We start from the raw sequence: 25221 nt of genomic DNA, 5'->3' as shown, positions 1-25221 counted from the left end.
TTGGTTTGATAATAAGAATTTACTAGAAAAATCTAGTACAAGTGTGTGTGTGTGACTTGCTTTACATAGAATGCACACATCCAGCGCTGTAAGACCTCTCTGTGTTAATGATGCTTCAGTATCAGGTGCTCAGGACACATAGATGCTGAATGTTACTTGATTTTAGTGATTCTTTAGGGAAAGGACCCGATGCCTAGCTGGTCTCATTGCCAAAGCAATGCCTGTGCCAACCAACCGACAGTGATGCCTGCATATAATAGATTAAACTCTGTCTTGGGATCTTTCCCTGTATGTCTTCTCTAGGTTGCCCTGGGGTTTGTAAGTGACAGGTACAGCTAGGTATATTGCCTTTCACTTAATATTACATGACTAATCCTGCAGTGGCACAAGCAGGGGAAGCAGGAGGTCCACAGGCCAGATTCGGCACTCCTTTCAAAACATGCCCTCCCCAGAGCCAAAAGGCACCAAAATTACTCAGAAGGTATTCTTTGTGATAGTCTCCATGGCATGTTTTTTCCCCCTGGATTTTATTTTTGTTAGTCTAAGGACAAGTATATTTTCCAAATTGTTTCATTCTTTTTTTATATCTTTTTTTCAATGTTGCTTTCTTTTGGTACTACATTTACTATTTAACCCATAAAACTATGTTACAATTTGATTATTTTAGGGAAGTTCCACAATTTGATTAGTTTAAGGGACTCCTAAGTGATGCAAATGCAGGAACCATCTGTGTCAGTCAGTTAAACAAGGACTTTCCAAGACATTCTTGTCCATGACAGCTACTCTGAGCTCTTACGTTTTGCTGTTTCACAGGCCAATTTAAGGATCTTCTGGTGGCACCAGACCCATCCTCAGAGCCCCAAGGATAACCCAAAACAGGTCTGGATAACCTAGCACAGCAGTACTAAGAGATGAGCTCATTTTTAATTTTTAGGAAAGACAGCTCATTCGTTAGTCTCAGCATCACTCTCGGTGTCACTCTGTGTCTCAGTGTCACTTTCATTGAGACTGAAGAATTATCTGCCTTTTCAGCATTGTCTCTGTTTAAACTGCAGCAGTTCCTTCAGCTCTCTGTAAATCCTAATTTAACCCTAGTGTAAATTTCTGCTTTAAAAAGTAGCTTCCAGGCAAGGTATGCCTCTGCTCAGAGTGGTGGGCTCACACCAGTTCACGCTGGGCAAACCCTAGCCCATGTCCAGTGTCAATCAATATTAGACCAAAACTTCGGTCTGTGTGGGCACCTTTTGTAGGATACCGGAGGTTCACCGCATTTGGGGGGATAGGGCAAAATGACTGCCTAACTTGTAGGGGGAAAAAAGAGATCATCTCTCCACAAGTGAGGGCAGGGGAGCTTGGGAGAAAGCTGGAGAGGGACTTTTTACAAGATCATGAGTGATAGGACAAGGGGTAATGGCTTTAGATTTAGATTAGATATTAGAAAGAAATCCTTCACTGTGAGGGTGGTGAGGCGCCGGAACAGGTTGCCCAGAGAAGCTGTGGATGCCCCATCCCTGGAGGTGTCCGAGGCCAGGCTGGATGGGGCTTTGAGCAACCTGGTCTGGTGGCAGGTGTCCCTGCCCATGGAACTAGATGGTCTTTAAGGTCCCTTCCAGCTCAAACCATTCTATGGTTCTATGATTCCTAGAGAAGTCACAGGGCTCCCTCTCTACAAGTCCTAGGACATGACTGGACTGATCTCTTGCATGACCACTGCAGGGTACCTGGGCTCTGCTGGGCGTGGAGGAACAGCCTCTCTTCATTAATCATGGAGAACTTCCCTCTGGCAGCCACTAAAACAGAGACAATGTCAAAGGCCACCCCCACACTGCAAGCACTGCAGGTGTGACAGGGGTGTGAAGGGCACCAACCACCTCCCTGCCCACACTTTGCCTTCCCTTGGAAGAAAACCAGTGTGCAAGTGCGCAGTGGGAGATTCGCGGGGCACTTCGACAGGCCCAGCCACCTGTGTGACCCAGGCAGCGGGTCCACCACGAGCACCAGGTTGGGCCAAGGTGGACACCCCAGGGCTGCCCTGCTGCAGGACTCGTGGGCAGGCCTGGAGCCAGTGGCTGCTTCCACCCAGGCAGAAGGCAGCACTTCCGGGACGTTGGTTTGGCATCTGTCACCACCACTAACTGGACTTTAAGCAGGTGTAAATAACTGTGACAGAAGTGTTACTTTGTTTTCATGGAAATCATGGCTACTGCTCTTGGGTGTTTTTTTTCTCAAGTGTTTTTAATTTGGCAGGTATGTCATCTACTGCCTTTGATCTCAGCCACAGATCTCACCCAGGTCATAATGGGGTGCAACTTCATATCAAAGCCTCACTTCCCATTTGTCCAAGATGAGATCTGTGTGCCAGCGAGGCAACGGAGTGTGGTCCAGGGAGAGGGAGGGATCAGCCGAGGTGCGTCAGGTGTCCCTGCATGTCCTAAGCAGGGTTGCTGAGGCAGCCTGCTGTCCCTTGCCTCTTCCTCTCTGATGCCTCCTTGTCCCCAGGCAGTGATGCCAGGCTTGGACCACCTTAAGGCTGTCCTCCCGTGACCTCGAAGTGCCATGCAGTAGGAGAAAGATCTAGCAGGGCTCAACAAAACCCGATGCCTTACATCTCCTCTGAGCTACAAAGTCCTCTGTGAGCCTGGTTCTCTGCTTGGTCAGTTCTAGCTGCAGGCCCTGGTTTGTGTTCGGGTAGTTGAGCAGAAAAGCTGTAATTCCAGACCTTTAACTTCAGTCTCGTTACAAATCTGCCCTGAAATATGCTCTAACCTTATAGAATATTCAAGACCATGAAATATCCTTTCCAGCAAGCCATAATAAATGGCTCCCTGAATACCAGCTACAATACATAACTCTTTTAAAAGGAAATTTGCTGTAGAGTGAACAAAGCTTAGCAAGATTAGCTTAAGATCATATTCATCTACTGTTTCCCAGTTATAGATGTTGCACATGATACCCAGCGGCACAATGTGCTACCTATAAATTGGCAAGTTCATTTTAAAGACAACAGTACATTTTAATCTGATTTTCCTCTAGTTCATTTGCACAATTATGAAATTAGGGACTGTAAATGCCTTGGTTTTAGCTTTGTTAGGCAACAGACTTATGTAGCAATATGTTTGAGCCTTTCTTAGCCAACACAAAGCATTCTTGCATGACTTTTAGGTGTGAAATATCACCACTAAATCAAATCTATGCAAGACGATATGAAACAAAGGTTGATCATTTGGTTTATGCACTACACAAACCACCACTCATGACATCCATTTAACATTCTGTTTATGTAGCGTATCTTTGGTGTCCTACAGAGCAAGAATTACATGCATCTGTTAAAAGCAGAATCTAAAATACAGCAAATGTCTCTAACTTGACACTCACATTTGTCCTGGGCAGCCAGCTTCAGGTGGCCCTGCTTGAGCAGGGGGATTGGACCAGCTGCTCTTCAGAGGTCCCTTCCAACCTCAGCCCTCTTGTGATTCTGAGATTATTCTGTAAATCACTTTTTATTCCATGCTCTTAAATAAGCGTGAAATTAAGATGGTAATTTCTCAGATGCTATGAAAAAGACAGCCACCGAGAATCCCTGTACCTTGCAAAGCAGAAAGTATTGCACAAACACCAAGATATATTCTAGGCACGTGTCATAATACCCCGGACATGTCAGAAAAATAATGTCTCGCTGTTTTGCTTGCTTTTGAAAAGCCTAATAAATCACCCAGCCGCGTGGCAGGCTTTTTCAGCGCTTGCACTGTGTGAAGCTCTGCGGAAGCAAACCAGGGAAAGGCCAGACTTGTCCCAGGGGCACGGCACATGGCTGCTCCTCTGGCAGTCACAGCCTGCTCATCACCTTTTAGTGCTGGGATGGTAAGTCCTCAGTGTCAGGCTTTATCTACCACTTAGGTATATTGCAAAATGATTCAATGCCACCTTCCCAAGCGCTCTGCAACAGAAACAAATGGTGCTCCTCTCAGTTCAGCACTGATTTAGGACAAGTAGAATTCAAATTGCAAGTGGTTCATGGGCTATAAATCAGGAGAAAATTTGTCCCTTCATCTAACTGCAAATGGAAACTCCGCTGCAGTTAATATTAACAGCAGCCCCCTGAGGAAGGTGCCATTTTTAGACTTGCTAAAACATGTGGTGGGAGAGGAAAAGTGAAGGAATCTTTGAGTGGCAATGAAAAATACTAGTTCTTCATTTCTTCATTCCCAACTTTTATTCTTTCATCTTCACTGGATCTTTTAAAAGCAAACCCATAAAAAATATTTAAAAACTTGCTTTAAACGCTTTTGCACAGAGATACCAGTATGTTTAGTTTAATAAATATTTAGCAGTAAAAGAGTCACTAAGAACAAAGCTAGCCCCAGGATTATAGAAAATAAACAGATTTTGCAGTATGCCAAATATTAAAAAATATGATGTCTTTCTCTATGGCAAACTGTTTGTGCAAGAGCTACAAAGGGTGCTGGAAAACGCAGTCTTATTGTCTACAGATACATGGCAAAATTGAACATGGCAGAGTCTATACAATTTATCAATGTTTTGTTAAAATTCCTATTATTTTATCTAAAATATTCTTGTGATAAAAAGTTATCTTTGACACTCTGATGGGAAAATTTTTACTTCATTGTAGTTTTTGAGGCATTAAAATCTCTTGCAACATATAGACTGAGCCTTTAGTTTGTATCAAAGAGCATCACCAGTGATCATAACCCTGGGATTCAAATCAATTGACAAAGACTATTTGCACTACCTGGTCCTCTGTGATCACTTTGCTATTGCAGAGCTGCAAACCATCAAACATTAAGTGCCATTGGATGGGCATCACCTTCCACCCACTGGTGGCACCCATATCCCAAGCATTTGAAATAAAAACTGTTTTGAAGTATTTCCTCTGAAGAAACGGATTCAGTTAAAAAGGCTTGCAACACACTTACCAGACTAGCGAAAGCCCCCGTACATATTCAACTGTCTTGTGGAAGTTAATGCACACCCATGCACATAGTGAGAGATTTCACTGTTTTGCTCCAACAGAAATTATATTACTTTAAAGAGTTGTTTCACCCGACACTTTCTATTTCTTTCTATTTTCTTTTCTATTACTTTACAATCAATATTTCTATTTCATGACAATACAAAGAAAAACTTTTTAAAAGGAAGATAAAGAAGTCTTTACCAAAAAAGCCAGTGGCTGCTCTGTTTTTCCTCATCAGGTACATGGTCCAGGATAGAGGAGAAGACATACCAAACTGCCCGTGGTTCATGTTTAAGTTTATATGATAGCCAGGCAGTGGCCAGACACTGCAAAAGACCAGCAGAAACTAAACAAGATGAAGGGAGAGCTCTTCCTTTTCACTCTACTCTTTCCCTGCCCTAGAGATCATTATTTAACATGAGCAAATTGAAAAATGACATGCAGCCATACTTAGTACGTGGTTTTTTTTCTTCCACTAACCAAATTCACATGAGACTTCCCATCTTTCTCTCTCTCCTTTCCCTCCCTCCTTACCTCCCTTTCCCCCCTGTCTTTTTTTTTTTTTTTTTTTTTTTTTTTGCCTCAGGCATTTATAGGCTAGTAATTTTCATTTAGCTTCTCCGATGATTTTTCTCTGCCCAATTGGAGTGGAAGTGGATGAAGATTTAAGTTCAGAGTTTTTGTGTTAGAAACCGGGTTGGGATTGTTCCTGTTGTTTCAGCTGATGCACTGTTTCAAAGGTGCAAGGGTCTACTACCAGTAAATAAGAGTAATGGTATGGATAACGATTCTTTCTGCAGACTTCCCCTGCTCAGAGTATTTTATAGTCACTAACACCAGACAGTGGTATGAGAATGCCTCTGACTATGAAGAGGGGATTTTTTTTTCCTGTAGATACACAGGACAGAACTTCTTTCTCCCTGGACATGGGAATAATTCCACTGACATCCCTGGGATGGGAATTTTGGATGAGAAGTGGTACAGAAGTCAGCCACTGTGTCCTGATAAATCTGTAAATATCAGTCAGTATCTGCAAAAGTTGAAATTTCTTCAGTAGGTGAAATGATATACTTCTCAGTTCTCTGGTGTTTAAGAGGAAATCATCCTTCCTAGAAGTATACAAGTGTACAAGTGAGATATATATATATATATATATATGTATATATACACATATATATGAGCCTGTCACATTCGTCACCAAGTATGAAATTCAGCAATTTCATAGGAATTCATAGATGAATAGATATATGGATGAATAGAGGAAAGGATGGATAGACAGGTAGAGAGATTTTCAAAAGTGTTAAGCCAGACACCAAAGTTTAGTCCAGCTGTTTTGCAAAGCATGCCAAAATTCTGTAGTCACTGAACAAGTGAAAAAGGCAGTCGGAAGATGACCAGGACCTAGCTTGCAAAGGAGATTTACACAGCATCTCTTATACCACAGCAGTGTAAAACCCCTGTGCACTTAGTGACCTGCATGGTGATACCTTCCCTCCCTTTTTTTTCAATTTAAGGAGGTGAATTGGCTAGGGTAACAAATATATTCCCTGTACTTTTTCACCTCATCTTTTGTCATCCATTTCTCCCTCTAGAAAATGGAGAGATGGTCATAGACAGTGATAAGAAACAAAATCAAGTAGGAGCAGTTCTATCAGGGAAGACAGAAAGAAACATTGCCAGATGCATAGCTGATATGGGGGGTTTTGTTTGGTTTTTTTGGTTTGTGTTTTCTAGATTCCAGGATGGGATGTTTCTAATGAAATCAGGGAATGCATGTGGAAAAAAAAGGCTGTGAGATTTACTAGGGATTTGCTGCTGGCCAAATTTCACATTTCAAATAGAGACCACTGTTAGTGTTTTAAATATTATATTCTATAAAAATGCTAAAATCTCACTTGTCAGCATATGGCCACAAACTTACAGGCCCTAAAAACACTTCAACACATGCAACATTGCTTATGAGGAAACCTGTGTGTGTGCTTAAGCTATTCCAGGATCAACCAGAGCTGTCAGTCTGCAAGAGCAGGTTCCAGTTCCTGTGGAATCACAGGAACTCTTGCACCACAGCTGTTATAAAAGGGACAATGAAATAAAATATACTTCTGGGAACGGCTAATCCAGAAACTGTTTGGGGCTGTTTGGCTGTTGTTCTTGTACTGAACAGGAAAACAAGAAGTGGTATGTTGTTTTCCTTTCATTTGAACTTTGTCTTAACTCTGTCTGAGTAAAGCAGAGAGCTATGCAAGAGACGTACCCCTTTTCCCAAGGAAAAGAAGGGAAAGAGGAAAGCCCAAGAGAAAGCCCAGTGACATGAAATGAAACATCACAGTCTCTACTGCTCTAGCAACTCTTACACAATCCTGGGTTATGACATTATTCAACTGCCACAGGAGGACCGTGAGAGACCTCAGGCAAATGTTTCATCAACTGCACAGCAAGATGTTTCCTGGGCTGTGCCAACAGTGGTTCGGTGGAGATGCAATAGCCCCTCTGTTACAGGGCAGATAAAGCACCCCCGCTAGCTGCTATCTTCAGATGCTAACTCTACAGAAAAGGTTCCTTCTTTCCATCCCTCCATACAGTGTTAAGTTTGAGCTTTTGAAATGTAAGACCTCTAGCCTTCAGCTCTCTCATGTTTGGTTTATTTATTTATTTATTTATTATTATCAGTTTTCACCTTTCTTTTCCTATTGGTTGGTGCCCATCTATCAGCATACGAGCACCTTGTGGACATTTACATAAAGATAAGGAATGATGCGGCTACGCGAGATAAATGTATGTTGACATCAGAAAGAATGGATCTCCAGGGAAAACTAAACTATGAGATGGATTTTGGTTTCATTCTTTTCTTCCCTAATATAATACGTTAGTTGACAGAGAACTGAAGAGATTGTAAAATACTTTCTTTACCACTTAGTTCAGTTCAGTTAATTTGGAATTATAGGAAAAATCTATTGGTCCTTTCAGATGAATACTTTTTACTCACAGTGTGTGTGTGTTCAGCATTGCAAAGATGGGCAAATAAACATGCAAATAAAACCCCAGCTAAATTTTTATTGCATCAGCTGCACTCACTGTCCCCGTGGCCACTTTTCAGCCATATGCTACACTGTTAGCCTGGGGGTGGCAGGGGGCAGAGAGGAGGTTATGAGATCAAAGGAAAGAGGTATTCTTGATTTGTACATGTATACTGTAAGTGTTGCTCCAGCAGTAAGTTGTAACCCAATACGTATTTAAGGAAGACAGACATTTTGGCAAGGCATTAATTTAAAAAATGGACATCTGTTTTTCTGGAGGTACTGGAGACCTACAAATCTCACAGACTTTCAGTGAAGCTTTTGGTGTTCAGATCATCTGGAAGTCAGGACTGTGGTAACTTTTTAATCTCAGTAATCTGCCCAGATTTTAAGATTAGTCCTTGGGGAGCTTTATAATCTGTCTTGTAAAGCAAAAGTAAACATCAGTCTGAAATAAAATGGAAGTAGCTGGGAATACTGCGGCACTTGGTGGTGTCCCATTAGCAGGTAATATGAAATGTAAAAGCGATTAATGGCTTCTGTTTTCAGACTGAAGGGATGTTAGCCATACAGTTTTCCAAAACTGTAAGAACAACCTGTCAACAAAAGCAAGTTTCCTGAAGTTATGTAGCATTTTGTCTTCTTATATATTGCTCGTAACATCCTCACACATACTGCAGGACACCTGTCCAAACCAGCTTTATGTTAAGAAAAAAGCCTTTATTTTGTTGAATATGCAAGACACTGTGAAACGATGGTGTTCCCACACATGTCCCTTTATGTACCTTGCAATGCTTTGATAAACTTACATTCCTCAAACACAAGGGTCTGGGCTCCCTATAGAAACCATGGTCTTCTGTGGCCTATGCTATGTAAAAAAACACAGAAGGAAAGGAATGGAATCTGATGTTCCTTTCCCGTCTTAACATCCAGCCTTTGTCAATCTTTTTTTTTAAGGCTGTACAGCGAGATTACCCAATAAAGCACAGAGAGTTTCACTTTATGAACAGAAGTATTTTTAGGGTTCTCTGAACTAAGTGACTGACATATTTTTAAAAAAGCATAACGCAGACCAAAAAAAAAAACCGAAGAGGCAAGTAAGAATGAAACAGGATGGAGTACACGTCCTGTTTTCAACATGCAGCACCATCTTTAACTAGCTTTGAAGCACTACATCCTCTTTGCAGAGCATTTAGCAACCCTTTTCTGAAGCAGGTTGTTTTTCTGGAAGTGGGATGTCATGGGCATTTGCCCCCATCTCTGGGGGGATTGCCAAACTTATGAACAAGGGTGGATTTCACTGAAAAATACACATGGCTACTGGGAAAATTCAAACGCCAGAGCTTTTCTGGATAGGGATAATATTTATGTGCACTTTTACCATGCTGAAACTGGATGCGTTCTCCAGCGAAACCAAACTCTGTGAGACATTTGGAACAACAGCTAAAATTTCATTTGTTTTGGAGCTGCCTACTAGACATTTGAAAGCGATCAAAAGCATGTTTATCTTTTTTTTCTCTTTTCTTTTTTTTTGACATGAGCTGTCCTTCCATCACTGTCTCCTTTAAATAAAGTCAAAGAGTTTTGAAAATGCTGCTTTTAGAAAAAGACAGAGCCTTGCAACCTGGGAATACGCTTGCTGACTTGCTGTTCTGGGGGCACAGCCGTCAGGCAGCTGCCTCCCCCTGCCAGCATCGACCGTTGCATGGCTCGATGCGTGATGCCGATCGCAATGGGCAGTCTCTGAGGTGGCAGCAGTGCACACTCTGTGCGGCGCTTGGTGTTTTTCTGCTTTGCATGGCCATCCCCATGCTGAGCTCTGCTGCAGGTTTGCAGTCTCAAGGAAGCACAAGGTCTCAGGTCGGTGCTGGCCAGGAGAGGGAGCTTTGCAATGACCTGGCCAAGCAATGAGGCCAACCCAGCTAGCCCGGGCGGTAGCCAAATGCCAACTCTCCATCCACCCCAAGTGCCAGCAGCTCTGCCCTGCTGTCTGCAGCAGCTGTATCTGCACTGATGAGCAGTTTTCATCTCTCTCTCTTCTGCTGAGAGCTACCCTAGGCTGTAATTACATGGCCACAGGGAAGAGGTGACAGTGCCTATTACCACCCCCATCCTGAGCCACCCATCTATATGCTTTAGACAAAATTTAAGCTCATTATGTGAGACTTTCTCAGCCCGACTCAGCTGGAATCACTGCAGAACTGACACATTTTCTGTCAGCTCAGCTTCCCTCCTTTCCCTGGCCTTGTCCCAGCACAGAAGCTAGCCCATGGACTCAGAATGGTGTAGACTAACCTGGTTTGAAATACAGGACTGGAAACAGCATTGGGCACATGGCTAAAATACTAAAATGCCAAAGGAAACCACACCTAGAAGCCTGGCAGAGCTGTTCTCATGCAGATTTCAACAAGCCGCCAACATCTCTGTCACCACCTTGAAGACCTTGCACCTCTTTGTTGCTTGAGGTTTGCCAAGAGACTGATGCAGGGATAGCTGGAAGCTCATGTCCTGTCTGAGTGTGATACTTTACAAAACTTTCCTCCTATGTGGGTCTTCAAACCTTCAAAACTTCCCAGCAGGTAGGGGGCTTGCCTGGGTGGCCAGGCTGAGTCATACCCAGGAGGTGAAGGTTGCACAGTGCTAGCCACCGAGCAGCTGGCTCTCCTGGCTTCTGTTGGAGCAGGTCCCATCTGCAGGAATAACTGAGTACAGCTGGAGTAGGGACAGGACTGGAGCCTCCCATATCCAGGCAGGGCTGCAGAGTCAGTCTCTAGTTTGACCTGACATCCCACCCCAGAAGCTGAAGGAAGTTTTCCAGTTAAAACCAGTATATATGTTTTTGTGAAAAGCTTTAGTTTTGATGAACTGATATTTTCTGACCAAAAAAAAAAAAAAAAAAAAAGAACAGAAAAAGTGTGTGTGTGTGTGTGTGTGTGTAAAATTACCTACCGTTCCTCATTTTAGCCAGAAGGACAGATGTGACCTGGGGAGCTAAAGAATGTACCATCAGAGAGGGCCCTGACAAGTATAGGTCATGAATTTTGAGTAACTTATTAGACTTCTCCAGTGCCAAGGAGCTGCCTGGAAAGCACCAAGCATAGGACATCTGTGTCTGAACCCTGCAAAGTCAGAATTCCTACAGGCCATGCAGACAAGGAAAAACAGACACCACAGATACACCATTAGCTTTTGGAGCAAAATCTTTCCCAGGTCTCCATTTAGCAACCTGTCAGGCCTCAAGTGCTGTTGGAAGTTTGGTGAGTGGCTTAAAGGTAGGACTGAAACCCCAAGGAAGCATACTACCATGACCACACTGTAGCCACTGCTGCGGTGATGTGGAGCCTGAACCCTCTCTGCGCTGAGGTGTTTGGGTGGTGGTAGCACCCCAGCTCTACAGGCACATTGCTGCATTCTCCCCTCCAGCATGCCACCCAACAGGAGCTCCCTGGCTATGGTGGTGGAGAGGACAAACCCCAGAAAACCCGAGCTGAGCATGGGGTTGCTCTGCCCCACTCCACTTCCCACAGCTTCTGGAAGAGGGAGAAGAGAGGGGTGGGAGGGAGAAGAGCAAGGGTCGTCTTTCACAAACTTGGATGGGACACTTTTTGTTGTGGCTAAGCTGAACCAAGAGCATCACACTTTTTCCAGATGTGAAAGGAATGCCACAACAAATGCTGTCAGCTTTCCATTACTCCAGGGCATGCTCCCACCCTGCAGAGCATGGACCACAACACAGCCTGCACAGCCTACCTGATGGTGGCACTGATGGGATAACCTTCCAGATGCACTCACACTAACAAGACCTACTGGAGCCCTCCAGACCCAACTGCATGAAGTTTCCCCACCACAAGAAAAGAGAGAATCAGAAGCTGAAGCCAAATCCCGCCTCACAGTCATGCCTCCACCTTCACTGATTTATTCACCCATGTAACATCTTTGACAGATGAAGCCATGAAGAAAGCAGAAAGCTTCATCATGATGATGTCCCACTAAGTCTATGTTTCCCTTTGGCAGGCCAGGGGAGAGTCCCAGGCAAAAATCTATAACAGTGACAGGGGTGCACAAAGTCTGAGCAGGTCCCTTGGTGAAGCTATAGAAAGATACTGAAGGTCCTTTCTGCACTTCTTTCTGCTTTGCTTGCTAGTTTCTCAGAACCATGTCTACCATTATTCCCATTTGGAGGTTGTTGTACCTCCAAAGAAGAAAGGGTTTATTGTTGAGGCTTCTTAACAGCTGTAGCCATTACAGATTGTTGGTGCCTTTGCTCTGGGAGGCAGCATCCTTCCCATTTTGTATCCTCCACCACTCTTTTGGTTCCTGTTGCCTGCCCAATAATGTTGATTAAGCTTCAGGGCAGAAGCAGCATTTTGCACTTTCTTCTAAGGCTGGGTTTGAATTGCGGAGAAAACTCAACCTTGCTTTCTTTAATAATTCACATGGCAGTATTGTGTGGATACTCTTAACTGCTACTTAAAAGTAATTAATTGATTTTCTGACATATCAGTTAACAATGTATTGCACTGACATGAAGTTGTGATTCTGCTGTTGATTGGGCTGGATGACTAGATGCATCATACTCAGTTCAGGAGCTGAGCTTAAAAGACTCTAAATATATTCTGCTATAAAAGGAAAGGCATTTTACATGTAGTGTTGTCTAAAACTTGAATCCGTATGCTGCCTCCAATGTTGTCAGAGTAAAGTATTTCATTATTATTTACAGTAGACTGATAGTATTTAAATTTAGAACATCCGGTAGGTATGAAAAGCCTGTTTCTGTCAGCTGGAGACAATAGCACATGTGGAACTGCAGAAAGAGGGGAGTCTGCAGAAGTGCTTTATGTGCATACATATCGCTGAACTGGGAGAGGTCGCTGGAGCATCTCCTTTCTCCATACTAAGTTACCTACCCTGTCTGAAACCCAGGAATGCTGTGCATTTATATATGGATGAGTCTGAAGCAGGAAGACAAAAAGACAGAACCTGTTTCTGGAGATTAATTGTAGTTTATACAGCTTTTTATCTTTACAGTAAGTCACCAGTTCTAATAAACGCCAGGGCTGGGTGGCAACAGCAGGTTAAATTAATTACTGTGGTCAAAACGTTCAAACCGTCCATATTCTGTTAGATAACTAAATAAAAGAAGACTTCATTGCTCTAATAAAATCATCTGAGGAACTGATGAGCATTTATTACACTCAAAAATCACAACTTCAGAAATCTACTGTTTAATTACTTAGGCTTGAAAACTCTGACCTGGATAGATAGTGCATGGGGGACACTACTGGAAATATTTTCATTCCTTATAGAGGATATGAGCTTACTTGCTTGTGATCTCTGCTTTGTTATAGGTAATCCCATCATGGATAACTTTGAAGGTCAAATCCCTAACTTTTATGTGTTCCAGAATACTTCACATGTTAAACACTGTTTTGCTTCTGTTCTCGAAGAGTCTTTTTCTCCTTCCTTCAAAGAAGAATTACTACAAAACACCAAAGAAATGTAAGTTGAGGAGCAGACCAATTCTCCTCTAAAAGTGTTCTTTTAATAGATATTTTATGGATAATTTATGTTAAAGAGTTTGCAGGGAGAAGTAAGTACTTTTATTGTATCAGCTGCAAAAATGGGGGAAAATCAAGAAGCTTTCTGGTGCACAAATGCTTCTTCAGCTATTTATATCCATATTTACCTCAAGAGAGCCTGCCATTTTTATCTTTCATGTGTCAAGAATATGAGAACATTTCTTATACACCCTCAGCCTTGTCACAGTATCTAGAAGCCGCTACAGGAAATTAACTTCACCAAGACCATCCTGTTTACGCAATTACGGTATTAGCTGACTTGACTCTGCATACATGGCACAGAACAGAGTCCCACACTATGAAAAAATCTCCACCCTCAGAATTATTGATCACCAATCCTCTCCTGAGATTTGACCATGAAAAATACCTGCAACCCTGTTATGACTTATTTTAACTTCAAAAGAAGAGCAATAGAAGAATGTCGGCAGATTCAGCAATGAGCTTTTTGTGGGGTGTTTAGCTTCAGAATAAATGAGTTTTGAAAAAGAAGTCATGAATTATTAATGGTCCCCTCTGTAGATGGGAGAAAGTGTCAAGATTTTGCTGAAGTCATGAATTGATTTTCTGACACAACAATTGCAAAGACGTGAAAGCAGCCACTTGAACGGTAGTGTCAGATGTATGATCCGTCAGTAAATGGGATTCCTCCTCTCACTTACCAGCACTGCTCGTGTGCCATTGATTACGCCGTATTATATAGCCCACAGTAATACTGATGGGGAAGAAAGAGCAGGAAAAGTAGGCAACAAATTATAGGGTGGGTGGATGCGTAAAAGAAAACAGACTGAAAAAACCCTGCTTTATAAAGCTGGATAAAATGTTATGGCCAAAGTATTTTTTTTTCCCACTGAAGTAATGCAGATATAGGCTAAAACAACATTTCGTGATTTTATGCCTATTTTTTAACTTATTTTGCTCAAGGAAGAGCGAAAACTATGAAAATGAAATGCTTTACAACTGTTTTCAGAATGAAATTTTTATTCAAATATTTTTACTGGAAACAATACTTTGCATTTAATTTTATTTTGAAATTGTTCTAAAAGCCTTGGCAGCTGAAACCATTACTCTTAGGTTTTTTCTTGGTTCTAATTAAATTTTAAAGTGATTTGCCAAAATTCTCAATAGTCTGCTTTGAGTCAAACCAAACCAGAGTATTTTCTGTGTCCTCCAATTTTATTTTTTTTTTACATAGCTGGCACTGACAGAACAGTTACAGTCGTTCTACCAAGAACCAATTCACCTTTCTGAAAATACCTGATTTTGCATGTGTCTCTTACTGTTCCTGTCAACCAGAACAGGGATGTTGGATGCCACTGGTCTCATCCTTTCCAAAAGCCATTTCTCTCCTCTTGAATTATAAATGTAGATGTGGAAGAAACAGTATAAACTGAAGGGCTTCCTCACTAACCTGATCAAAAGTCAGTATGAAAACAAAGCATCTTTCAAGTCTTTATCTCAGTTTAGTATTTCAAACCCCAAACTCACAGAAGGACACTCAGAAATATTATTACTCCAGACCAGCACAGGTAGCAAAGGCCTGAGTGCTTTTCTATTTTTTCTCATTTTGTATTGGAGAAAAAAAGGCATATTCCTTTCTAGAAGTTATTGTAGGCTCATGAGAAGAGCAAGCCACCTTTAGCTTTTGACTGCTGCCCTCTCCCTACTCATAGATCACTTGCCCAAAGCAGGAAAGTTAAATATATTTTCTACTGGGATCTGGGGTGATAAGCCCCTGCGTCAGCCTTTGGAGCCTGGAGCAGCAAGAAGGAAAAGTAGAAGTCTATCCTTCACAGATTTTTGAAAAAAATATGCTGCAAAACAGAAGAGATTATGGAAACATTGGAAATTTGCTGAACGACATCAGATTTAAGGTAACAGACAGCATTCTGGAGTCGACACACATGTATTTGAATGACTCTGGTTTCATATGTGGCTTCTTTTTTAAAAAAAAACCTTATTATTTGTCATACTCTTGCTGGTCTTCCATTTTATGATTCAGGAAGAGTCAGCAGTTCCTAACTTTTAGTGGATACAGCGAGAATGACGATCCGTACTGGAGTCAGATGTCAATATTTCAATGCGACATTTTTTTTCCCATGCTGATTTATCAAACTTGATCTTTTAATGACAAAAAGGATCTGCTTCAGATAATTTTCCTTGAAAATACTTTGAAAATAGTTTGAAATTTTGATAGTTGTAATTGTGTTTCCTCATTTCTCGAGGGAAAAGAATACTTTCCTGTTTGAAATATTTTGAAATTAATTTTGTGATAGTATTTTCTGTGGTTTAAGGTTAAACAGTATCTAAGTATGAGTGGCATTTTATGTTTATTTTCATTTTATGAAATATTTCACTGGAAATTTCATTTCAATGGAAACCGTGTGCCTATGCATGTGTGTGGGGAGGAAGGTCTTTTCATCCAGCTGTGCCCTAAACACCTTGACTGCCATCAGAATTGTGTTAAAATGGTTCCTGGCATTAGGTGGTGCAAACTGCTGTTATAATTTGCCCTGAATTAGATTAGGTGAGAGCAGCGAGGAACAGCACCCTTTTGCTTATGCTGTCATTTCCCTTGGGGACTGATTACTGCTTTCCTGCCATCTAAAGAGTGTGAAGCAGAAAACTATAGGAGGCCATATATATGCTATACTAGTAGCATTTCAGCACTGCAGGCTTGATGAAGAAGGATCCACAAATTTGGTGCTTGTTCACCAGCAGTGGTGAGAATGAAAACAGGATGCGAGGCGGCAGCATGCTGTGGCTGGCAATGTGAAGGTGAGGCAGCAGCTCCTGCAGCCAAGACCCCTGCCCATGCTGGGGAGGACCCCTGGGAAGCTGTTTCCCAGCCCAGCCACGTGCCAGGACCGCCTTCTGCAAAGCCTCAAGCGGGGATGGTGTTGACCTCTTTGTATAAAAAGGGATTTGCAGAACCCTGTGCCGGGACATGGGTTTAAAACAATGGCAAGCTTATCTGCAACACAGAAAGCCAATGACTTCAACGGGGTTCTGATGGCAGATAAAAGCAAGGCAGAGCCTGGCAATAAAAGGTGATGTGAAGAGGTGGTCAAGAAAAGTTTAGAGCACATTGGAAGGATTGGTTAATGCCAATTTTACAAGGAAATCTGCTGTGCAAGGGCAAGGCAGTGATAAGTAGCTAGGGACTGAGTGAAAGATGAGGAACTCTGCAGAGTTGTTCAAATTGTTTTGCTGAGTTCCAGCCACAGCTTCACGTGGTGGGAAAGGCAGCCTGCTCTGTGTTTTTGTACATTGATGATGAGTTGCCTGTAGAATTTAGTGGTCTTTGTTCACTTCTTAGTGGTTTGTATCCCACCACACATCTGGCTCCTTTCCAGTGGAGCCTGAGCACTGCAAAAAATCATTTAACAATTATCATGGAGATAACAATATTTCCGTCTCCGATTGGGTGGTCTATTTTATAGCCAAAAAGAAATTAGATCCAGGAAGTGACAGGTATTTCTGAGGCTAAAGCTTGATAGCACTGAACAGGAAATTCAGAAGAATGTGTCACACAATTCCCAGGAAGACAGAGGCTGGATGTTTGCAAATGCATGCAAAGTAATGGAGGAGCACAGAGGAATATTTTATCTCTTTAGAAAACACAGGCTGCTGGTGCATATTTCCATAGCACTTCTGTCCATTTTCATTTCCCCAGTACAAGGTGAAACCTGGACATAAGTATGTATAGCATACATGCAGAAGGGATGCAGGGAACACCTAATTCCTGGATGTGAAAGATACGTATTCCAAATTGTTTAACTACCTCCATAACCATGAAACACACCGTGATATCCACAGTTGCCTGGATATCTCTTTTCTCTCTGAGTAGTATTTACTGCTGATATCTCTCTTCAAGTAAGGGAACCAGGTGGTATTAAGAGGCTATAATACTGCCTGACGTGAGGGCAGTCACATGGAAACACACAGGAGGATGCGCTCTGGTGTCAAGTGTGCCATGGACCTGAATTCTGCCTCCAGAAACTGTCACTGGTACCTGTGACACAGACGTAACCGCTCAGAGCAACAAAATGTTACAAAAGCTATATATGGATTAGAAAAAAGAAAATATTTCCCTGCCTCTAGCCCCTCTCCTTTCCCTGCTGCACTAGACACGGGCAGTGCAGCCCCTGCTCAGAAGCTGGTGCACATTTTGATGGTAATTCTTCATTAGGCACTTGGCATTCCGCAATACAGGCGACGCTCCATGCAGAACAACAGTTAGTATTGCTAGATGTTTAAAGGGTGCCTGCTAGGGGAGACTGACAATGACTCCCCTGCACTAAAAACCCTTGCCCCTGAAATCTTGGAGTCTTTCAGCAAAGTCTGAGTGATGGCTGAGGGCTGTAGAGCTGAAGGCAGATGGGTAAAGCTGCCGAATCTCTGAAGAATCAGTGAAAGATAAAAGTAAAAAAAAACCCGCACAGAGCACATGATCCTTCCTTGTCAAAACAGTAATAATGGTATAAAAAAAAATGACCACCAAGAGAGTGAACCAGTGTCAGCACTGATCTTTACAGAGTTCCACAGGCCCCAGAAAGACACCTCTCGGGCTGTAGCCTCTGAAATGCCCCTGAATGAGTAAAATGTCCCATGTCTGGGCTCGATTCCCCCATCTGCAGGGGCTGCCTGCTGGGGGCTGTGTATGTGACGTGAGCATCCTGCCTGGCACAGGTCACCTCTGAGCCACCTGTCAGGGGGGTCTGCAGCACGGCTAGACCCCACCATGAGTCACGGAAGGGAGACAAAACTTTAGCTGCCAGTTTGATGAGCTTTTCCCTGGTTCTTTTGCTCCAAGCAAGTTTAGCCCTCCTTTTTTTTTTTTTTCCTTTTTTTTCTTTTTCCCTCTAGCTCTCCTCATGAGTTTGCTGTGAACATTTGTGCAAAATCCAGTATGGGTGGGAAAACATGGTGCCCACATCCAGCACAACCCTGCCTGCTTTTCATGTGCTGCATTCTGCTGTTGCTGTGACCACCGTAAGGATTTTGCTTTCTCCAGCAGACAAGGGCAGGCCGTGTTCAGCGGGCTCAGTGCCTGAGAGGCACACCTTTCTCTGCTAGTCCATGCAAATGCCACACAAATTTTCTGAGCTCCTTCCTTGCTAGGAGGTGGTGGGGCATCCCGTAGAGCAGCAGCAGCAGGTAACGGCCACTGCACTGCCATGCAAATCTAGTAAGGGGGTTGTTTGATTTCCCTTACGGGGAAACACCCCATGCTCGGTGCAAGGTGGAGCAGTTCAGAAATCTATGGCTATCAAACCAGACAGCCAGATAAAACCTCCCTGCTCTCACGTGCAGGATGGCAGCAGGAGGATCCACTCTGGCTGAGCACAGTTCCTTGTCCACACAGGGTTTTCAGGTTATACATAGCCACAAGCTTCCCACAGTTTTCCATACAAATATTCCACAATTATATTTTGCTGGAGGTTGGTATGAAAAGTACTTGAAGATTTGTAATGAGAGCACTCGAGTTTCTGTTTCTTGAATGTAGTGCTGTGTGGTCTGACCAACAAGGCAGCAATTCAATGGAAGGGAGCATAAAGAGGAAGAACTGGCACCTTGATGGAGCCGAAGTATAGGGACCCACATTTCATTTGCCAAAAGCGGTTGCTACCTATTTCATCATCGTAGAAATGATGGGGGCATTAAATTGTATCCATACATAGAGGGGAAAAAAGAAAACATATAAAAGATGTAGGAGTCAGCTTAAGATATGGATGCTGAATGTTTGGGAAAACTGGTGGCCTGTTTTAAGAACACTCACCACAGACACATTTCTCAGCAGTTTTCTTGTAAACAGACTTTATCTTTTGGTTTGATAAAAGTTCAGGGACAGATGAGTAAGACTGTCAGTGTTCTTGGCAATATTTCATAAGTTTGTCCTTGCATTTCATGTCTCTATGTTTACCATAGGTAAATTTTGGCTGAAATCCTGACACCACTTGAATGAATGGCAAAAGTCCTCCCTCTCTTAGCTGATCATCTGGCATCAGAGATATGCTGTATATGTTTAGGATTGCTCTGCCTGCTCAGATTAGAGGCTTCCATCCTGCTAGCACTGCTCCATGCCCCACAGCTACCGGGATACACTCCAGGGTGCTCACAAAGCATGCAGGTGGCTGCAAGGCAGCAGCAAACCCTCACTACAGCAGAGATCAGCTGTGCGGTCTCCCGTACAAGATGTCTCCATGGACTAGTTATAAAAACACTCATCAGCAATAATATAGATGAGGCTGATCTTTCTAGGGACAGGGAATGGATGGAGTGACCTCTTGAGGTGTCTTCCAGCCCTGCTCTTTTAAGATACTACAAAATTTTCTTACAAATCCCATCAGCTGGGTTGTGATCCCCCTCTTTGAACTCAGTGAATCGGGAACGGGTTGCTGACAGCAGCATATAAACCACTGTGTGTATGTGTGTGTGTGTCCATTTGTGCATGTGTGAGTGTGTGAGTACACACGTGTATGTGTAGTAGGCTACTTGATCTCCATTTATAACAGCCTTTGCCTGTACTCATCAAAGATGGAGTGGTGAACAGAGATATGATGTAAAGGACACTATGCTCACTTATTTTATACATTTGTAATATCTACCCAGAATGCTTTCTTTAACAACACTGTCATTTCCATAAAATGTTTCAGATTAGAGAAGATCTTGGCTAAATTTAGCTTTTATGGAAGAAAGAATAAAACATAATTAACTGTTTAAAGAACAAAAACACAAACCACATGAAGCAATGAAACTTGTTGGCGAGAAATCTAACAGTAGTGCTTGGTAGCAAACCCATCTCCTGTGGAACAGATGTTTGGGATTTTACACAAAAATAGAAACTACACTAATGTCAAATGCTTTACTGCCTGAAAAACTGACAAACACTGAGTGTTGCTCTTCAGGCACCACAAATTTCCAGGTTGTACAGAGATGCCACAGAAAATGGAATGAAATTAAAGCAAAACAGCGGCAAAGAAATATTGACCGATTTTTTTTAAATCAACTCCATGAACTAGCGATGTCTCTCCGCCTTCAGGCAGCTTTTAGTGCAGTCTGAATGGCTAATTATTGCCAGCAGTGCTGGAAAAGCTGGTTTGCAGGCACTTGATTACGCTTGAAGTATTGGGCTCTGTTTTCAGCAAAGCTGTACACAACTTTCTATAAATTCTGCTTAAATAGGCTTGTTAGCTCTCCACCCCCCTATTTTATAAACAAATATTGGGACTGTTCATATGGAGAAGGTAGAAAAAACAACAACAACAAACCCCCTCGCGTGGTTGTCTCATTTTGCAACAGAAGAGAAAATTGGTGGCCTGATTTCCAGGGGTGACTCAGATGGGGAACTATAAGACTTTGGTACCTCTGCCCTGTATTGTGGCTTTTAGGGTAAGTAGCAGACTGGGATAGGAAGCTACATTAGCTGGAGCACCATCCTTCGATGCCTGTTGTAATATCTGTTTGGAGCCTGGATGAATGTGTTAGGATGGATTCCTCATAAAGGAGCTTTAAAAAAAATTCAGTTTTGGACCAATGGTTCGTGAGACATCACTGGTGTAGAGCTTGCCTAGACACTGTGTTGGCTGTGCATGTGCCCTATGAGTTAAACCCACCAGAATAAAGAGAGATGAAATACCCCAGAAGACTCTGCATGAATTTTCTAAGTGGGTGTTCATGTTTTATATCACCATATGATGCTGTGCAGCTTCGTACAAAGGAAGACATCAGTCCCTGCCACACACACGCACATACTCACGAACATGTACATGCTCCCCAAAGCTAAACAGATGTCACACCAAGCCCACATCTCAACCAAAATTTTCCAATAGTCAAAATAGAAAACATCAGGCCAAACTTAGCCTCCTCTGATGCGTGCACACACACCACTTTCACTTTGATTCAGTCTTCTGAACATATGGTTTCCTCTCTTCTCCTGCCTCCCCTCTCCTTCGTATTTCAAAGTTGAGAAGATATAATAAATTGAATTTAAATATTACGTCTGCAGTGGACACCACGGGAAGGCAGGAAACCCAAAAGCAGAGCTGAAGCTTTGATGGGCAGACCAAGAACCAGTTCCCATCACTGAGGGAGCAGGAGTTTCCTATGGATGTGGGCCACTGTGGGAACAGTGGTGTACACCAAGACGTGCGCTGCGCTGACACCCTGGCCTGGGCCGAGGGGGACAAGGCTCAGATGCACACCTCTGTCCTGGGCAGCTCCTGCCTGCTCCTGCCTGCAGGGGCTGTTGCTTTGTGTCCCTTTGCCAGGCTTGTACAGCGTGCTGCACTGACAAAATCTAAACTGAAGTGAGGTTTCCTCTCTTCCTTCCTATTCTTTTGTTTGGGATGCTCTTTTAATGCTATTTGGCTAAACAGTTGCAAAAAAACCCCCAGCACCCCCTGTACCCCTAAAAGTCAAAGACACATTTCTTGAATAGAATTTAAGTGGAGGGTTCATTTCAGGCACTGGTTTACTTACTCACATGACCAGGATGCTTTCATGGGTGCTATCACACATACTGTATCTTTTTCCTTGTTTACCTGGATGCCTGGAACAGCAAAGAGAGCCACAGGCAGGATGCCAGTTACCCCAGAAATCCCCGAGACCTCCATAGAAGGCAAAAGTCATGCACCTTCCAGGAGATGTTCAGCATTTTATCATGCTTTACAGCATTAGATGGTAGGAACTAAACAAAAAGCTGAGATGCTTTTGAAAGCAAATGCTTCTAGAGTGTGTGAAGGGAAGTAGGGTTCGTCCACATCGCAAAACTGAAACTCTCTTTGTGCTGTTTTCAGGCTAGGAGATGTTTTTTGAAAAGCGTGTGTGTAGCACCATTCTCAGCCCTTTTTAAGTATGGAGAAGAATGAGGTAAAAATTTGGAATTTGCTCCTCACTGGCATAATGCAGCTTTTCAGATTGACTCGACACCAGCTTTTAATATAATGATGGGGGAAAAAAAAGTGCAGCCAAACCCAGTCCTTTCAGCAGGTAGGTAGAATTAAGCAAGGCAAGTTTGTACATACCAAGGCTGAATTTGGTTCATGTTCTGTCTATTATCTAAGCAATTAGATTTTATTATTAAATCATTTAGGATTAAAATTCTGTTTGGAAAATTATTCTTATTTAGCTGTACCAGTGGGAAAAAAAACCAACCCTGAACAAGAAAACCCAGGAGCCAATAATCTCTTTTGCACTCATATTGTACTTTGGATCCAACAGATTTTTGTTGAATGGAGAGGGAAAAAAAGCGATTCCTTCATAGTCTGAGCCCTCGTTTCCTCAGCCTGGAATGAAGCTGTACATGTCCATCTTCTTTCCCAAATTCATGAATAAATTAAAAAAAAAGCTGACAGTGCTGAACTTTTCTGGAACTGTATATTGTAATAATATTGGCTCCAAAACACTGCTGTAAATTCTTGCATATTTTGTTCAACTTTGCTTCTTCCCACATGCAAATTTTATATTGGTATGCAAGTTCGTTATTGCTTTATGTCCTACAAACATGCAATCAAAAGAAAAAAACTGAGGCCAATATAAGTGGAGTTTTCAATATCTTTTGCCTTTGCAAATGTAAAGATCCTTTGACCCTACTTTAGCAGTATACACAATACTAATTGTCTTTTATGTAGCTCTTTTCATCCCAAAGAATTTTGTTGAGCGTTTCTGATCACAGAGGATTTGGAAGCACCAAATAGGTGCAACCACATCTGAGGTGGAACGTGGGAGTTTTTTAACCTGAAGAGGAATAAATTACTCAGTAGCCTACAGGGAGAAGTCAGGGGCAGGGGCAGGGGCCCTGAAAGCCTGGTGCAATGTCGCATTGCAAATTTATGGTTTCTTCAAGATTTGTGTTGAAGTGCTAGTAAAACCTTGCACCACACATTTAGTCTGGAGGACTCTTCCATGAGTACATTTGCCTGGCTTATGTAGATGGATGAAATCTCAGCTGCCGGCAACAAAGCCATCTGTCTACTATGGTGTGTATATGCTAAATCTCCTTGGCCATGTTCACGTATGTCACTGTCCCTACAGTGTGTCCCCCAGCTGGAGGTGGTGGGCAGCAGAGCATTCCTATCCAGGGAGTTCACTCCCAGAAGACTCCTCTTGGCTTTCCCTGCTATCCCACCCAACACCAAATGGCTGGGTGTGCCCAGGGTAGCATGGGTGCCTGGAAAGGGTGTCTGAGAAAGTCAATGTATGTGCTGAATGTGCTTTAATGATCTGAGATACAATTAATAATAGTAGGACCCAGTCTAGCTTAGGCTCCAAATCTTCAGATGAAAGGAAAAAATAACATGTGGTCTGCCATGTGTTAAGTATTTGCCTGTCCTTGAATGTCCTTGTTAAACGTGTTCTGAATTAGAGATTTCTAAACACCACAAATAACTGTATTTTATTGTATGTATCCATTAGTAACTGAAAATAATCAGAAGCACCAAATAATAAGTTAGAATTAAAACCAAAGGCAGTGCAGTGGAAGTTGTTTGCCCCAAGTTCAGAGGTGCCGATGCACCCTGCCTGGGGCCTTTGCGGGGGACCAGGTCTGTGGGCTTTGCTTTTGCCCTTGGGCACGGGGGTGGCACTCATCCCCCTCCTTGGCATCCTCCCCTCTGCCCACCTGGGCCCCTTGGTCCTCCCAGGCTTATTACAAGAGGGAAGAGCCACCACCACAGCTGCCGTGTGGCTTTTTAAAACTTTCCATTTTCCTGGCAGCACTTGCTGCCATCCAGGTTTGGTACCTGAGCCTCCTTGTCTCCTCACTTCCTTGGTGAGCAGGACAAGAGCTGATGCGTGGGCTCAGCCTTGCCACTGCACGCTCCTGTGCATTGGATAATTGATTCCTCCTTCCCCACCCTGCAGCATCTCCACCTAGAAGTAGCTCCTTTTTGTATTTTATAAGTTTCATTTGGGAAAATCCTCAGAGCCTGTTGCTTGCAGGTGACTTGTAAAGGAATTATTTTTATTCACAGAGGTGCCTCGAAGCTGACATGCCTCTACCTGTATGCTCTTTACAAATCATTTCCGTCAATATGCTTTTATTCGATGACTTCCCTGTCTCAAGATGATCCTATATGTTTTCTGTTATGGTTTGGACATTTTCTTAAATGTTTTCAAGGTCTTTCCCCTGAGCAACAGACCTTTTTATCTCCCAGACTTTTAAAATCATTGCTTCTGCATGTGTGATGTTATGTTGATTACAGTAAAACTGGAGAATTCTCTTAAATGTCAGACTGTCTGCTCTGCTGCAAATGCCTCGCTGCTTTATTCACCCCAACTCTTTTTGAAGGTCACTTTACTAAAACCAAATAACAGTAAGATTAATGTAAGGATTCTCATTTCGTAATAGTCTAGAAACCTAATGATAATTTTATTGTTTGATGTTTTGTTATAGACAATGATTTTTGGTGTTTTTTTATGAAGATCAGGGATTGGGTTCTTTAATGAAAAACATATGCTGTAACTTAAGCTTAGTAAGCTAAGACTGTCTCTGTGTCCCACAAAACTATGCTAAATCCTTTGATTTATGTTTGGTATTTTGAACCATGCAATACAATTATCTTATCCATTCTAGAAATACCAGAAAAAGAGAGAGAGAAAAGCTTTAGAGTTCATACGTCAAATAGACTCAAATATTTTCCTTGCAACTATG

General features: G+C 42.6%; 1 protein-coding gene across 7 annotated transcripts in view; it reads right to left on the bottom strand.

Annotated features, from left to right (window-relative positions):
* Window positions 1-25221, bottom strand: part of RUNX1 (RUNX family transcription factor 1) — a 176341-nt gene that overhangs the window by 88341 nt on the left and 62779 nt on the right. For 4 of the 7 annotated variants that reach the window (XM_055803119.1, XM_055803113.1, XM_055803118.1 and 1 more), the window contains exon 3: window positions 5174-5298. The exons of the other annotated variants lie outside the window; for them this stretch is intronic. In XM_055803119.1, the coding sequence (XP_055659094.1) occupies window positions 5174-5261 (88 nt within the window). In that variant the 5' untranslated portion in view covers window positions 5262-5298. The remainder of the gene's footprint in view (window positions 1-5173; window positions 5299-25221) is intronic. 7 annotated transcript variants of the gene reach the window in all.

This window comes from Falco peregrinus, chromosome 4, assembly GCF_023634155.1.
Source record: "Falco peregrinus isolate bFalPer1 chromosome 4, bFalPer1.pri, whole genome shotgun sequence".
NCBI classification, from domain to species: domain Eukaryota; kingdom Metazoa; phylum Chordata; class Aves; order Falconiformes; family Falconidae; genus Falco; species Falco peregrinus.
This window is presented reverse-complemented; position numbering and strand designations above follow the sequence as displayed.